Source organism: Myiozetetes cayanensis, unplaced genomic scaffold (genome assembly GCF_022539395.1).
Source record: "Myiozetetes cayanensis isolate MyiCay16 unplaced genomic scaffold, myiCay2020 scf19, whole genome shotgun sequence".
Classification (NCBI taxonomy): Eukaryota; Metazoa; Chordata; class Aves; order Passeriformes; family Tyrannidae; genus Myiozetetes; species Myiozetetes cayanensis.
The window spans coordinates 1,017,697-1,031,825 of record NW_026087400.1 but is presented as its reverse complement, the minus strand read 5'-3'; the positions used below and the strand labels follow the sequence as shown (position 1 = coordinate 1,031,825).

The 14,129-nt window shown below is 51.6% G+C and overlaps 1 protein-coding gene across 1 annotated transcript; it reads left to right on the top strand.

Annotated features, from left to right (window-relative positions):
- The first annotated feature begins 9,863 nt into the window (after positions 1-9,863).
- On the top strand, positions 9,864-13,575 carry MAFB (MAF bZIP transcription factor B). The gene has a single exon (XM_050313593.1). It carries the CDS (start codon positions 10,553-10,555, stop codon positions 11,486-11,488), a length of 936 nt encoding a protein of 311 aa, XP_050169550.1. The 5' UTR covers positions 9,864-10,552; the 3' UTR covers positions 11,489-13,575.
- The last annotated feature ends 554 nt before the right edge of the window (positions 13,576-14,129 follow it).

Sequence of the window (14,129 nt, the reverse complement as noted above, 5' to 3'; positions counted from 1 at the left end):
AACCAAAAGGAGTTTCAGTGGTTTGAAGGTCAGGCCTAAGCACACCAAAACCCTGGGGCAAACGTGTTTGTCCTCTCCCTCCCCTGCAGCAGGTGTGTATTCCAACCCCCTCAGCACAGGAGGCTCCTCCCTTGCTGGAGTCCCTGGAATAAAGAGACGCTTCTGGGAGCACGCTGAGCAAATGGGTTATTCTGAAAGGACAAGTTAGCTCTGTAATTTGCCTCCACAATGTGTTCTGCACTCTAATTACAAATGCAAACACAGTAATTGAGAACAGCATCATAAAACTCTTAAGGAAGCCATAAGTGATATAATACATGGACATGTTTACTATTTGGTGCAGCAGGATGCCTCTGTGATGTTTTCCCCATGTTTAAACAGGGTGGAGATTTGCTTTCTTTCATAAAGTTAATACCATGACAGCAGTTCTTCCCTCAGCCTCCCGATCCTAAGCCTGGGTCAATTAAAACACAGCTTTCAGGAAACATTTCTTCCCTTTTCTCAAGTGAGAAAACCCTCTTTTTCATTTGAAAGATAAAAAATTATTAATTCAAGTTCCAAAGGCAAGAAAAAAGGGAAGATATTGGTGTGTTCTCTGCCTGTGATGCCTGAAACAGCAAATAATTCAGCAGGGTGAAGTGTGGAAAGGACTGAGGGGCTGCACTGCTACTGCCCCTCCTAAACTGTCCCTGGGGAGGCTGCAGCCCTTCCAGGGTTCACAGGAGAGGGGGGTCCCTGCACAGCTTCCCTTCAGGTACCCACAGCCTGCATAGTGCAGGCAAGCAGTGGCTGTTGGTGCTCTCCACCCAAATGCTGGGGTGTGGAGAAGAGTTCAAAGCCCCAGCCTTTCCCAGTCCCAGAAGGGCGAGTAGCTTGGGCCAGTGAATGGCAAATGAAGTCAGGCAAGCAGCTCCCAAGCTGGCTGAGAGCTTCCTGCATGGAGGGAAGGCAGGAGGGGCTACAGCATCCTGCACATGGTGCAGTCCCACATTCCTCTCTTAATCCACTTTGTGCCTTTTTGCCCTTCTAAGCCTCCTTCCCCATCATCACCCCCCCCAAAGTCAAACTGGCCTCCTACTCCAACCAAGACTTCAAATCAGCGCAAAGCCTGTGCAGCTCCAACGTCTTCCCAGGCACAACACAGAGGACAGAGGTGGAAAACTGAACATTACATCAGCCCTCTCATCTGGAAAACCCCTTTGAGCTGCTGGGTGGTGGGGAGGAATGGCCAGGAGGATGCTCAGCCCTCCAGAGAGTACGGCAAGAGGAGCAGCGGGACCGACCCTTTCCCGGAGGAGCCAGGGAGCAGCAGGGACCAATGCACTGAGAGAGGATTAGGCCTGAGTGTGCACTGACAGGATCCTACAGGCTCACCTAAGCTTAACAGCTGCTAAATAACATGGCAAATCATGTGATTCAGAGCAGAACAGTCCAGGCTGCCCTTGGAGATGGAGGAGGACGTGTGTCCTACGGCGGGGCTCGCACGCACACCCCGTCTGTTTGGATTTACTGAAAGGTGCTATGGGCTGATTTTCAGAGGTGCTGAGTGCCTGCAACTCATCATGACAGGCTATACATCAAAGCCATCACCTCTTGGGAAACTTGATTACCCTAGTGGAAACCCTCATTTCAGGCATTTAACTGGTTCCTACTGGTTTCAGCCCGTCAGCTGGGTTTTGGAATGGATCACTCAGTTTGGACTGTACTCGTCCTTCAGGACAAATAAATCCAAGTCCATCAAGACCAGTGTAGGAATCCACTGAAATGTCTAGACAGGTATCAATTAAAATAATAACCAAAACAATCTATTTTTAAAACATTGAACCAATAAAAATAACTCACACTTGGCTGGCTAGAGCTGTTCATCAGGTGACTTGCTGCTGAACAGATGTCTCCAGCTGGGAATTCTTGGATGAAATTCTCTATCTTCTCCCTCTTTTTAGAAATCAGTTATTAAAGAAGTACATTAGAGGTTTGAAACGTGTTAATTCAAGCCAGAAAAACAACACAAAACAGAAACCACGCATACATTGCCAAGAGAGAGGTTGCTGAGGTGTAATCACAGCTTTGAGGGGTGAAGCTCTTTATCTGGATGTGTGAAGGATGAAACCCCACTGATTAAAACCCCTGCAAATACAGAGTTAATGCTGAAGATAAACAGGGCACTCCCACTGAAAGCCTGGAGAATCTTAGAGAAAACTGTCCAGGAGACTCCAATGTGCTCTTTTCACAATGCTCAGAAATGTATAAAGTGGTGGTTAATTGTGTACATGGAGATTAGTTCACAGCACTCAGAGATTTTTTTCCCTAAATTTTCAGCCACAGTGGGTATTAATATATATATTTTAAAAACATGATGAGTACCTGTGTTACAGTTTAGCCAAAGGGAGATAACAGAAACTGCTGAAGCATGGGCATTTTCTGATTGCTGCAGGAGCTGTTTCTTTTATACCTTACAGAGTATAGGCTGGAAATTCTGGTGTGTGTTTCTGTCTCCACTAACATATGAGGAATTGATCCTAGCAGAGGAAAACAAGCAGAAATGATCTCCCTTGGTACAGCACACCTGGAGTGCCCACAGGATTTCCATTAGAATAGGCACAGAAATGAAGGAACCTTCCCTGAGCACCTTTCATCCCCTCAGCAGCCTCTGCTCAGCTCACACTGCCCCTCTCCCTGCTGCATTTTCCTGTGATCCCTGTCCCCAGCCAAGGAGACTCAGTCACTGTTGATGGGATCTCGAATGATCCACACAGCAGCTGGCTAATCTGCCAGGAGAGCACTCAGCCTGGGGAACGGGGTGAGAGCTTGTAGCACCACTGTGCTGTCAGCTCTCCCACACAAACTAATTCAACCCTTCTGCAGAGAAGCTCTGCGAGCAAAGGAACAGTTCCAGAGCAACTGCAGCTTGTCCCAGGGACAGCAATCAGCTCAGGGAGCCGTCCCCATGTCCTGGCCCAGCCACACCAGATCCGCTTCCCTCCGACTCTCCTTGGGGTCCTGGGAGTGGCCAGTGATGGGAACCATCTCCAGCTTTCCTGGGGACTGGAGAGCTACTGAGGTTTAAGCTGGGAGGTGTTCATGACACACAGCAGCCACACAGACACACGTGCTAAAGCACAGTTTTATTTCCTAAAGATAAAATGACAAGTTGCACTCTGAGCCAAATATCTTGTTTGAGTAAACGAAGCATAATTTACACTCTGAGTCTGATTTTAAATCATCTGGTCTGGGGCTATTCAAGGCTGTGAATCTGTTTATATGTAAAAGAAACAAAGATCAGGAACCTCTTTCTTTTCCTGTCTGGCTAACAGCTGAGTAACTGTTCCTCTGACTAACGGAGAGAGCAAAGAGAAATATTTCTCCAGGATTGGGAATGATTTCTTTGTCTCTTATGTTTTCTCTTCTCATGTTTAGGACTTGTAAAAGCCACCTCATTTCCAGTTTGGCTCATCTTTACTTCTCAGAAATGCACAAAAGAACTTTAATTGCACTGCATAACAGGTTCTTACTAAATATTTCTTCACTTTTCTTCTTCACCTGGGTCTTCATGGAGGGGCTGGCGAGGGCAGCCAGCTGAATTCCTTAGGTGAACACAGAGCTTCATTCCCAAAGGGCACAATAAACCTGATCCTTCCTCTTCTGATCCACAAGAGCACAGAAGCTGCAAACCTGACCAGTACATCAAAAAGGAGCTTGAAAAATACTTTGAGCAAAAAATGCTAACGGTGCATCCTTCTCCTGTAACTGCACTGATATTAAATCAGGAAACAGCACGGAACAACCACAAACACATACATACAGGGGCTGTCAACACAGAAACAAACCCAAATCCCTAATGGGGACTAAAGGTGGAAAGAGCAAAAAGAATATACAGTACAGGCTTTATGATTATATTTAAATCCTTATGCAGCAAACGCTGGAAAGGGAATTCCAAAAATTTTCTCTATATAAGCAGTTTTTTTGATCCAGGACTTCGTGCAATGAAAAGGAATTACAAATCAGTCTGAATGAAAGGGTACAGGTCCCAGTGGGTGTTGGAGCATGTCTATGGACTCCTGGGCTGTAAAAACAGCCCCCTGATCCTGCAAGAGCCCAGAGATGTGGAGCAGCCTTTCTGCTGCCACAGACATTGACAACAACGCTGTCTTCCTGAAAAGATGCCTCTGTGGTCCTGGGTTTCCTCAAGCACAGCTGAGACCAGACCTTCCTTCTCTCCTTCCTGACCACTGAAGGTCTGATCACTGAGAAAGTCTCCCACTGACCCCCTTGGAAAGACAGGCAACAGACCGTGGCCAGAAAGGGATGCTGACCTTCCCTGGAACATCTCCTGGCTGTTCATGGCTGTGTGACATTGGGTATAGCTCCAGGACACCTTCCCTGTCTCCCTGACATGTCCCTTTTCTATAGCCCTTCCAAGGAAACTGAAAACCCTTGGGAAGATCACCTTTCACACCCAGACATCTGCACAGTACCTCTGAATTCACAGGACAAGCAGATAAGCAGGAGAGATTTTTTTCTGTGGTGAGGTGGGGTCCAAGTTCTGAAGCGTTTGAAAAGCCTTTGAGTGACACGAAATGGCACTGCAAGATATGGCTGCAGCAATCACAGTTCTTCAGCCTCTACTGGCTACTTCAGTTCCCAAAGGCGACTTCTGATCACTCAGGAAGGATTTGGTGCTGTTTATCAGCTACAAGCTCCTGAAAGGGCTCAGATAATAAATTCAACATGCCACAGTTCAAGTGGGAAGCAGGACTCAGCCAAGCACAGGAGGAAAGCTGATCCTGGCAAGGCTCTAAGAGGGGATTTTGTGCTTCTGGATCAGGTGTTTCTGCTACAAATGGGTTTTCCCATGATGGCAAGGGGGATAATAACAAGAGTGTGTGTTGGAGAGGGAGGCTGTGATTGAGACTGCAGAGTTTGGAAATGGTGAGAAAGGGGCAAATTCTCTTGAAAACAACTTTGCATCAATGCATTCATGGTCCGATGGGGCAAAGGCTGAAAGAAATAACTAGAAGGAGAATGTTTCTTATCTCTGCTTGCCTCCCTGCCAAAGACATCGTTGTGGGACGTTGCAGAAGGGAGTGAAATGATGCCATTTGGTCTCGAAGTCACGCTCTTCCCCTCCCCGGAGTGCAGCGAGACCCCGAGCCAACTGCAGAGGGTGCCATAGAGGGGCTGTGCTGCTTTTCCTGAACAAGAGGGCAGGAGCCAGGCACGGCAGCAAGCCCCTCCAGCCCCGGCCGCGCGTCTGGCCCGGGCTAACCCCGGGCAGTGCGGGGCACTGGGGGCCGCTCCCGCCTCCAAACAGAAAATAACATCGGCGGGACCGGGGGTCCTGCATCCTCCGAACCGCGCCGGGACGCGGAGCCTCGCCGGGGCATGACCCGCCGTGCGCTGGTGCGGTGCCCCCCGGCACTCCCCCACCAGGAGCCCTCGCTCCCCCCTTCCCTGCGCATCACCCCCCCAAAAATTGCGCTGCAGCCTTTAAAGGGGGCAGCACCGGGGCCGACGGGGGGTGCGGGGCCGAGCACCTCTCGGGGGGAACCCGGCGGGCAGTGACACCCCCCGGTGTCACAGCGGGGCTCACGGTGCCTTCAGACCACCCTGCAGCCACTCCCGTCCGGGTGCGCTCCCTCCGCAAGGGCCCCCCGCGACCGAGCGAACCCCAAACCCACCGCCCGCACACCCTGACCCTCCTCAGCCGGGATTTAACGCTGGACACTGCGAAACCTCGGTAAAGAAAAATACCCCCCGAAAACCTACCCTTCTGAAGTGTTGCTCCTCTCCCTTCGCCCAGATCCACCTGTGAAATCGTGTCTAAAGTTAGTTACTGGGCTTTGCCCCCCTTCTTAACCGGTTCGGGCTAAAATCTGAAGAGGTCCCAGTTAACCCAGAAGGGTTCAATAGCTGATTTTGTACTGCAAAGCTGCTGTGCAGACTTTGTCCGAAGAATGTTGCCCGCTTTACTTTGACAATCCCCGCAGAAAAGGGAGAGCGAGGGGAAACAAAGCCTTATGATTACCAGTAGTAATTTAATCCTAAATTCGTGGGCCATTCCCATCAGCCCCAACAAGCAAACATCAACACTTTTCTTTCTCATGCACATGTATCTGCGATAGATGATTAACCAGGTCCCTCGCTGCTTACATAGGGGAAAAATTTCTGACAACCAGCACGGTGTCTGCCTGCGGTTCGGGAAATTAAAAATCAAGTGAGGGGATGTAGGAATTCGGGAAGTGATGCCCTTTTCCTCCGTCAGTGCCTGCTGCCAGCCCCGGGTGATTTCGGTTTGGGTGTATGTTTGTTCATAAAACTCCCTTTTCAGTCGACATTTCCCGCTGATGTTATGGGGTAAAAAAGCTAATTTGGAGAGGAAAGTAGTAGTCATCTCCCAAACCCGAGGAGTTCTTCTCAGAGAATCGAACATGAAAACTACATATTTCTCAGTCGTCTTAATTTTTATCAGTTACCTAGACCTGCTGTTTCTAAGAACTGGGGATTGGGATGCCAGCGTAACAGAATGACTTTCCTAAATGTCACTTACGGATTCGGGAAGAGCCCTACCCGACTGAACACGCATAGGTGTGTCTATATGTTCCAGTTTGAAGGGAGAGATTTTAAATTTCGGTGGCTCCAGGACCCCCACCGCCCTGTCCTGGGCGGACACGCCGGCTGGACTTGATCTGAAATGACATCAATATTTTCTCTGAACTCATCCGGATTTTGGCCGGGAGTTTGCGAAAGGCAGAGGGGAGAGGAGGGAGAGCGGGAAGAATCATTCTTTCCTCGAAACTAACCTTCGAACACCGCATCTTAAAATATAGAAGGGAAAAAAATTAAACTCGCTCGGTTATCGGTGCGAGGAAAAGGTCGCAATTAAAAAACTCGGTGAGAGGAAAGAGCTGCGCCCCGCGCTGCGGGGCCGGGCAGGTGGGCGCCTCTTCTTCCCCTCCGCGGGTGCGGAGGAGACCGGGAATCCTTCCCGCAGGAACCCTCACCCCCGCTTCGCCCCGCGGAGGATTTTTGGGTGCGCGGGGCCGGGATGCGCGGAGCTCCCCCTGCGCGCAGCACCGCGGCTTCGTCCCGAGGGTGGGCAACTCTTCTGAGCTGCCTCGCTGGGCTCTTCAGCCCAGGAATCCTCTTCCTGTGCTCAAACTACATAATTTCTTCCCAAATCCTTGTTAAAAAAATTTTAAAAAATCCCCACAAAACCACAATTTAAAATTCACGAAGGAGCAACCCCCCTAACATATAAATCGCATGGAAAATAACCTTTGGTGGCTGAATTAAAAGCAAAACTGGCCTTTAACTGGGGATTCGAGGCACGAAGCGGTTCCGATTTTAGTCAGCCGCTTAACGCTGCAAGTTTTGTGGGATGTATTTTGGAGAGGGGAGCGACGGATGGAATAGCAAAGAAACGGACCCAGAAAGTGTCCCGAAATTTTATGACGATGAGGATGGACGCTCAAAACCGATCTGTAATTCACAGTTTAAGAGATCAGGGAAAGGGACAGTGTGTATGGACTTGGAGATAATCAGATCAATGCTTCCGCCGCCTTTCAGTAGCTCCACCTTGTGAATATACCTCAGTAATTATGAGAGGAAAAAGTATTATCCATCTAATGGCACATTTTGCAGAGCTGCATCCAGGCTTCCCAAGCTCTCGCCAGGGTCCCCTTTCTCTCACTGCCAACAATAACGTTTAACGTGCAGGTAAAAATAAAGCTCTCCCCAAGCAGCTTCCAGGACCTCCGAAATAACAACCCCAGCGGACCCGCACGGGGGGCTCTGGGCAGCCCCCAGCCCCGGAGAGGCGGCAGCCGCCGAACTGGGACTGCCGAGCTCCTGCCCCGCTCCGCTCCGGCCCCGGGGCTCCCCGCCTCGCTGTGCCTCCGAGCCGCTCGTGAAAACGAAAAGACGGCGATTCCCCAAATCTAGGACTGCTGGGAAGGCAGCGGCGCGGTGGCCGTGCGGACCCCGGAGCAGCGCGCACGGCCGGGCTGCGATGCCCGTGGGGGATGCAGAGTGCGGGGCGCGCCCCGGGTCTGCGTGTGCGCTCCACGCGTGTCCTCCCGCACACGCGTTCGGAGCAGGGCGACCTGCGGGGACAGGTCTGCGTGCTCTCGGGAGCGCTGTCCCGCTTCGGACGGGGTCGGGGTGCGGGGACAGCGCTCGCCCCCGGGACCGCACGGCGCGGGGAGCGGCGGAGCCGGCCGCTATCGACTGGCAGCTCTGTCCCCTCCGAATGTCGTGCGGAAACACTCAAACGAGGCATTACCACACGACATTAAGTCCCGGTGCGTCTGTACCGCGGAGGATTGCGATGAAATCCCCATTCCTGGTTGCTACCCCATCCCTCCAGTCCTCATCCAGAGGGTCCCCCTAGAATTTCTTTTTTTTGAGGAAGGGGACTTCGCGCGACTTTTGCCTCCCTGGTCCCCTTCTCGGCTGCGGCCGGCTCCGAGGAGATGCGGATGAGAGGAACAAGCGGGTCCGGGCTGCGGGTATCGCCGCGGGGCTGGCGGAGCGTCCCGCAGGGACGGACCCACACCGGGGGTCTCCGCAGTGTAGGAACGGGCAGGGGGGAACTCCACAGGGTTGTCCCAGCTCCAGAAAGGCAATTCCCTCCTCATAAATTTCGGGAAAGCAGGTACATCCTGAACTTTCTGAGTGCTTTTGGCTAAATAAATGAGGGTGATGGGAATACGGGGGATGCTGAGGAGCAGGGGCGCAGCTCCGGAGCGGCGCGGCCGGGCCGGGCCCGGGGCAGCCCCGCTCCCCGCATCGCTCCGGTCCCGCACGCCCGTCCCCTTTTTCCGGGTGATTTTTTTCCCGGTGAAAAGTGGTTGTTATTCTCTAAAAGGCCACTTGGGGTCACACTTTCTGTCTGTTTGAGCGTAAAAACTGTAAAAAGAAGCCCTAATCTCCCTTAATCGTTACAAAATGTTAAAAAAAAAAAAAATCCTGTTACCGGACCAAAAAAAAAAAAAAAGAAGAAAAAAAAAAGAAACTAAAACCCTTACAAGCCGAGTACTCCTTTGCATGCAATCACTCACTGAGGGAACAGCAGAGGAAAGCAAACACGGTCCCGAAATGTAATTTTATTTTCTCCCTTCTCTCTCTAATATTTGCAATTGTCTGTGTCAATGCCGTTGCTTTACTTTAGGGAGAGATTTGTTTCCTGCAACCGGGAGGGTTTCCCCGGTTGCACCCGGAGCGCTGACAGCCCTGCCGAGCCGGTGCTTCCCTGGCTCCCCGCGCATCCCCCGCGGCGCCTCCCGCAGCCCAGCGCTCGCTCCCGGCCGGACCCGCCGCGCCTTCGCGGCCGCTTCTGCCGCGGTACCTTCGCGTCGGGGGCGCTTATATAAAGTTGGAGAGGGCGATGCTCGTGCGTGGCGTGGGGGGAATCTGGCTGCCTTGACATTTGCTATGGGACGGCATCGGGCAAAAAGGGGACTTTTGTTATATTTAGAACAAAGGGACGGGCAGGATGTCCCCGAGCCCTCATCCTTTTGTGGGCTGCAGAGGCCGAAAATGATGGGGGGGGGAAGGGGAGACAAACAAACAAATAAATAAATAAATAGCGAAAGAGATAAAGAAGGAGGCGGCGGTGCGGGCGGGGGCAGCCGGGGAGCGCCCGGAGGAGCGGTGCTGGGAGCGGTGCGGCCGCTCAGCTGGCGCTGCGGAGCTGTCACGGCCCGGCCCCGCCTCGCCCCGCCCGGCCCGGCCCGGCCCGGCCCGGCCCCGCCGCGCTGCCATTGGCGCGGCCGCCGCCGGCCCCGGCCCCCGCCGCGCTCTCGGCGGGCACGGCCGTATAAGAAGCCAAAGGGGGCTGCGCTGCGATCACAGCTGCACAACGAGCGCTGGCGGCGGCAGCTACAGCAGAGACCTCTCAGCTCGTCCCCCCTCTCTCCTCCTTTTTTTTTTTTCTTTTTTTTTTTTTTCCCTCCTCCTTCCTCCTCCTCTTCCCTCCCCTTCCCCTGCGCTGCCAGAGCCAGCGAAACTCCCGTGCGGAGCCCCGCCGCCGCCGGTAGCCCGTGCGCTGCCCCGGCGCCCGCTCGGGCTGGAAAGTTGCGGCAGGCTCCGGGCTCGGCTGCCGCGGGGAGCGGGCTCCGGACTTACAAAACCCGGCCGGGGGCACGGGCTGGGCGTTCGCACCGACCTTCTTCCTGCTCAGACACGAAGGCAGCATCTTTGTTTTGTTTTGCTTTTGCCCTTCCTGCTACCGCTCCTTTCTCCTTGCGAGCGGGCGCCTGGGAGCCGGGAGCTGCCGCAGCCCGCGGTGCGGGGCGAACGCTGACACCGAGAGCCAGGAGCCAGCCAGGCGGCCCCGGGGGCCGGCTCGTCCTTGGCTTTGTTGCTCCGGACTGAAGAAGCCCCAGAAGCCGGGAGAAAGAGGCGGCGGTGGAGGGGGAGCTGAGGAAAGGAAGCGAGAGCTGAAAGCCAAAGTTGGTTTGGAATAGGGGAGCGCAGCCAGCCCTGTGCCAGGCTGCGCGCTGGGGTGAGGTCTCCAGCCCCCTCCGCCGGGAGAGGTGCCCGCAAGACAGCGATGGCCGGAGAGCTCAGCATCGGAGCCGAGCTGCCCACTAGCCCGCTGGCCATGGAGTACGTCAACGACTTCGACCTGATGAAGTTCGACGTGAAGAAGGAGCCCCTGGGCAGGAACGACCGCTCGGGCAGGCACTGCACCCGCCTGCAGCCTGCCGGCTCCGTCTCCTCCACCCCCATCAGCACCCCCTGCAGCTCCGTGCCCTCCTCGCCCAGCTTCAGCCCCACCGAGCAGAAGACCCACTTGGAGGACCTGTACTGGATGGCCAACAGCTACCAGCAGATGAACCCAGAGGCGCTGAACCTCACTCCAGAGGATGCGGTCGAAGCCCTCATTGGGTCCCACCAGGTGTCCCAGCAGCTTCAAGGCTTCGAGAGCTTCCGGGCCCACCACCACCACCATCATCACCACCACCAACACCACCACCAGTACCCCGCAGTCACTCACGAAGACCTGGCCGGCAGCGGGCACCCTCACCATCACCACCATCATCATCACCAGGCCTCTCCCACTCCCTCCACCTCCTCCAGCTCCTCCCAGCAGCTCCAGAACTCGCACCAGCAGCATCCCCCCTCCAGCAGCGTGGAGGACCGGTTCTCAGATGACCAGCTGGTCTCCATGTCTGTGAGGGAACTCAACAGGCACCTCCGAGGCTTCACCAAAGACGAGGTGATCCGCCTCAAGCAGAAGAGGAGGACCTTGAAGAACAGGGGCTATGCCCAGTCCTGCCGGTATAAACGTGTCCAGCAGAAACACCACCTGGAGAACGAAAAGACCCAGCTCATTCAGCAGGTGGAACAGCTCAAGCAAGAAGTGACCCGGCTCGCCAGAGAGAGAGACGCCTACAAGCTCAAGTGTGAGAAACTTGCCAGCAATGGCTTCAGAGAGGCCGGCTCCACCAGTGACAACCCGTCTTCCCCCGAGTTCTTCATGTGAGTGCTTAACAAAAATAATTAAAAAACAAACAACCCCCCCACCCCCAAACCTGACCCCTGTCACCTTCCCCCACTCCCATCCTCCTCTGACATCTCCATCCATCCGTCTGCGTGACTAGAGAGAAAGAAGGAGAGAAAAATAGAGACTTGATTTTTTTTTTTTTTACTATTTTATTTGCAGCATCCAGTCTTCTAGAGTAGCTGTGGGAAAAGTAGGCTGGGGGTGGGGATGGGAGAGGTAAAGTGCAACTTTTTGACTTTCGTGTGCGAGTTAGAGACAGAGGCAGAGGCAAAGGAGAAAAGGACAAGTGAAGCGTTTTATAGATCGCTTGCTTGCAGAGCGAGATGGACTTTAAAAGAATAATAATAAAAAAGGACAATGAACAAGCCATCTATAACGTACTGCCTGCTTGGAAAGAGAGAGGACATATACAGCACCATCTCATGCACAATTTACCTGCTTGGAAAAAGAGAATAAATAAAAAGGACAATATATGCAAACTCTTCATATATTGCCTGCTTTGAGAAATAAGTTACAGGACTCAGATGGGACATTCAATCTAAGAAAAAGAAAGAATGAAAGAAAAAAAAAACTCATCAGTTTTATTGCCTGCTTGATTATATAGAAAAATACGAAAATCTGCATTAAAAATATTAATCCTGCATGCTGGACATGTATGGTAATAATTTCTATTTTGTACCATTTTCTTGTTTAACTATAGCATGTTGATCATTGATCATAGATTTCTGTTGTTGTTCTGTTTCATCAATAAGAAAAGCATCACAAGTTATCAAACTTTTTACTGCTTGTGCAGTTTTGTTCGTTGGTTTTGCTCTTGTTTTCTTTTATGGTTGTTAGCTTGTAAATATCTGCTACTTCAAACCGCACAGGAAAAAAATACACAAACAGCAAAATAACATTTCAGCAGGCTGGTTATACGGTTTGTTTGGTGTTTAAAGAGATACTTTAAGGAAAAAAAAGTTATGGGCATTTTGCATTAGAAAAAAACCAACTTTGTATATCTGGTGCACTTTTAAGTTGTATTTTTTTTTTTGGTTAGTTTTCATTTTGGTTTTTGTTTGTTGGGGCAGAAGCAAAAACGCCTGAATGCTATTGACAAACCTAAACTTAGCAGGGAAAACCCCTCATCGGTCACTAGAACCTACTCCATGCCTTAAAGTGGCAGCGAAGCTCTTTCCTTCAGGACAATTCCCAGCCTGGAGTGGTTAGGCTTGGCCATATAGTTTCCCTTCTGGTTGTACACTCAGGAAGCGAAGGACGGACGAGATACCAGTCCCTTTTCTAAAACAACTGCCCCTTGATTTTCGGTAAATAAAGAGAAAAAACAACCCCAAGCCCTCCTCGTTAGGAGTCAGGTTGCGACAGCAGCGAGGGCTCCGTGTCGCCACTGAAGTTGGGTTTCTCAATGGCAGCAGTGGATGAGTGGGCTGGGAAAGTGTATAAAACTAAAACTTTTTTTTAAGAAGACATACTGCAACTTTTGAGTGTATTCTTTTGCAATGATTTGTAATCTGCTTCTCTGCTTCCCTATGCAGCGAGTGAAAGTTTTAGCCAAAATTTATTTGCAGTTGTATAGTAGTAGTAGTTTGGAGTCTTATGGGTGTTTTTATTACATTTTTTTTTCCTCCTGCAGGTCAGTAAAAGGATTTACGTTGCACTGACAAAAATACCAAAATGAAAACTTATTTTTTAGTTTCCTTTTAGGATAGCTGGCACTGCTGGCCGGATGCATTTTAAGTTTGTATTAGTTTATAAATTAACAGTAATAACAAGATTGTAATGAACAGCATGGTGCTTGCAGTTTTAAATATTGTGGATATTAGTCATGCATCAGAAAACGATCTTTGGTTTTTACTGATTCAACTGTGTTGAAATCAAAACATTGCAGCAGCGGAAAAAAAATTGTTTTTATTTCATGTAAAGTTCTGAAGGGATCAATTTCAAATCCTGCTTATGATATGAAAAATATTAAAAACCTGGTCTATTGTAGTTTTATTCAGACTGGTTTCTGTTTTTGGTTATTAAAATTGTTTCCTATTTTGCTTATTAAAATCATTGAAATGGCATTTCTTGGAGGGACCTGCTTCTCTGACGTCTCGTGTTCTGGGAAAAAGAAAAAAATAAAAAAAAAGGAAGAAAGGAAAAGTTGTATCCCCCTCCCCGTCCTGCCCCTGCTGCCGGCGCTGGGCGGGCGGGGGGCGCGGAGCTGCTTTGCCCACTCGGGAACGCCGCTGCCCGTGGGGAAGGAGCGCTCAGCCCCGCACCCCCCTCTGCGCCCGTGGCAGGGGGAGCAGCCCCCAACCCCTCCGGAGACCCCCGCGCCGGCTCTGCCGGGGTGTCCCCCCGGGCTGCTCTTCCCCCGCCGGCAGCCGCAGTGCCGGCCTCAGCCCACCCGGGCAGAGGGAGCGGGGAAGCGCTAAGGACAGCCGCCTTCCTTTGGAATTTTTTCTTTCTCTCATTTTTATTTCTTTCCCCCCCTTTTTACGTTAGGAAAGGAGAGGACTTGGACAAGTCTGTCCTTTCCCCTGCTCCTTGGGGATCCGTGCTGGCCATTCACTCTCCTCCCATCCATCCTCGTCTCCGTCTGCACACTTTATTTATTCCGGCTGGTTTTTTTTTT

Coding starts and splice junctions, on each gene's coding strand:
- MAFB (XM_050313593.1), top strand. CDS start 10,553: ATGGCCGGAGAGCTCAGCATCGGAGCCGAGCTGCCCACTAGCCCGCTG.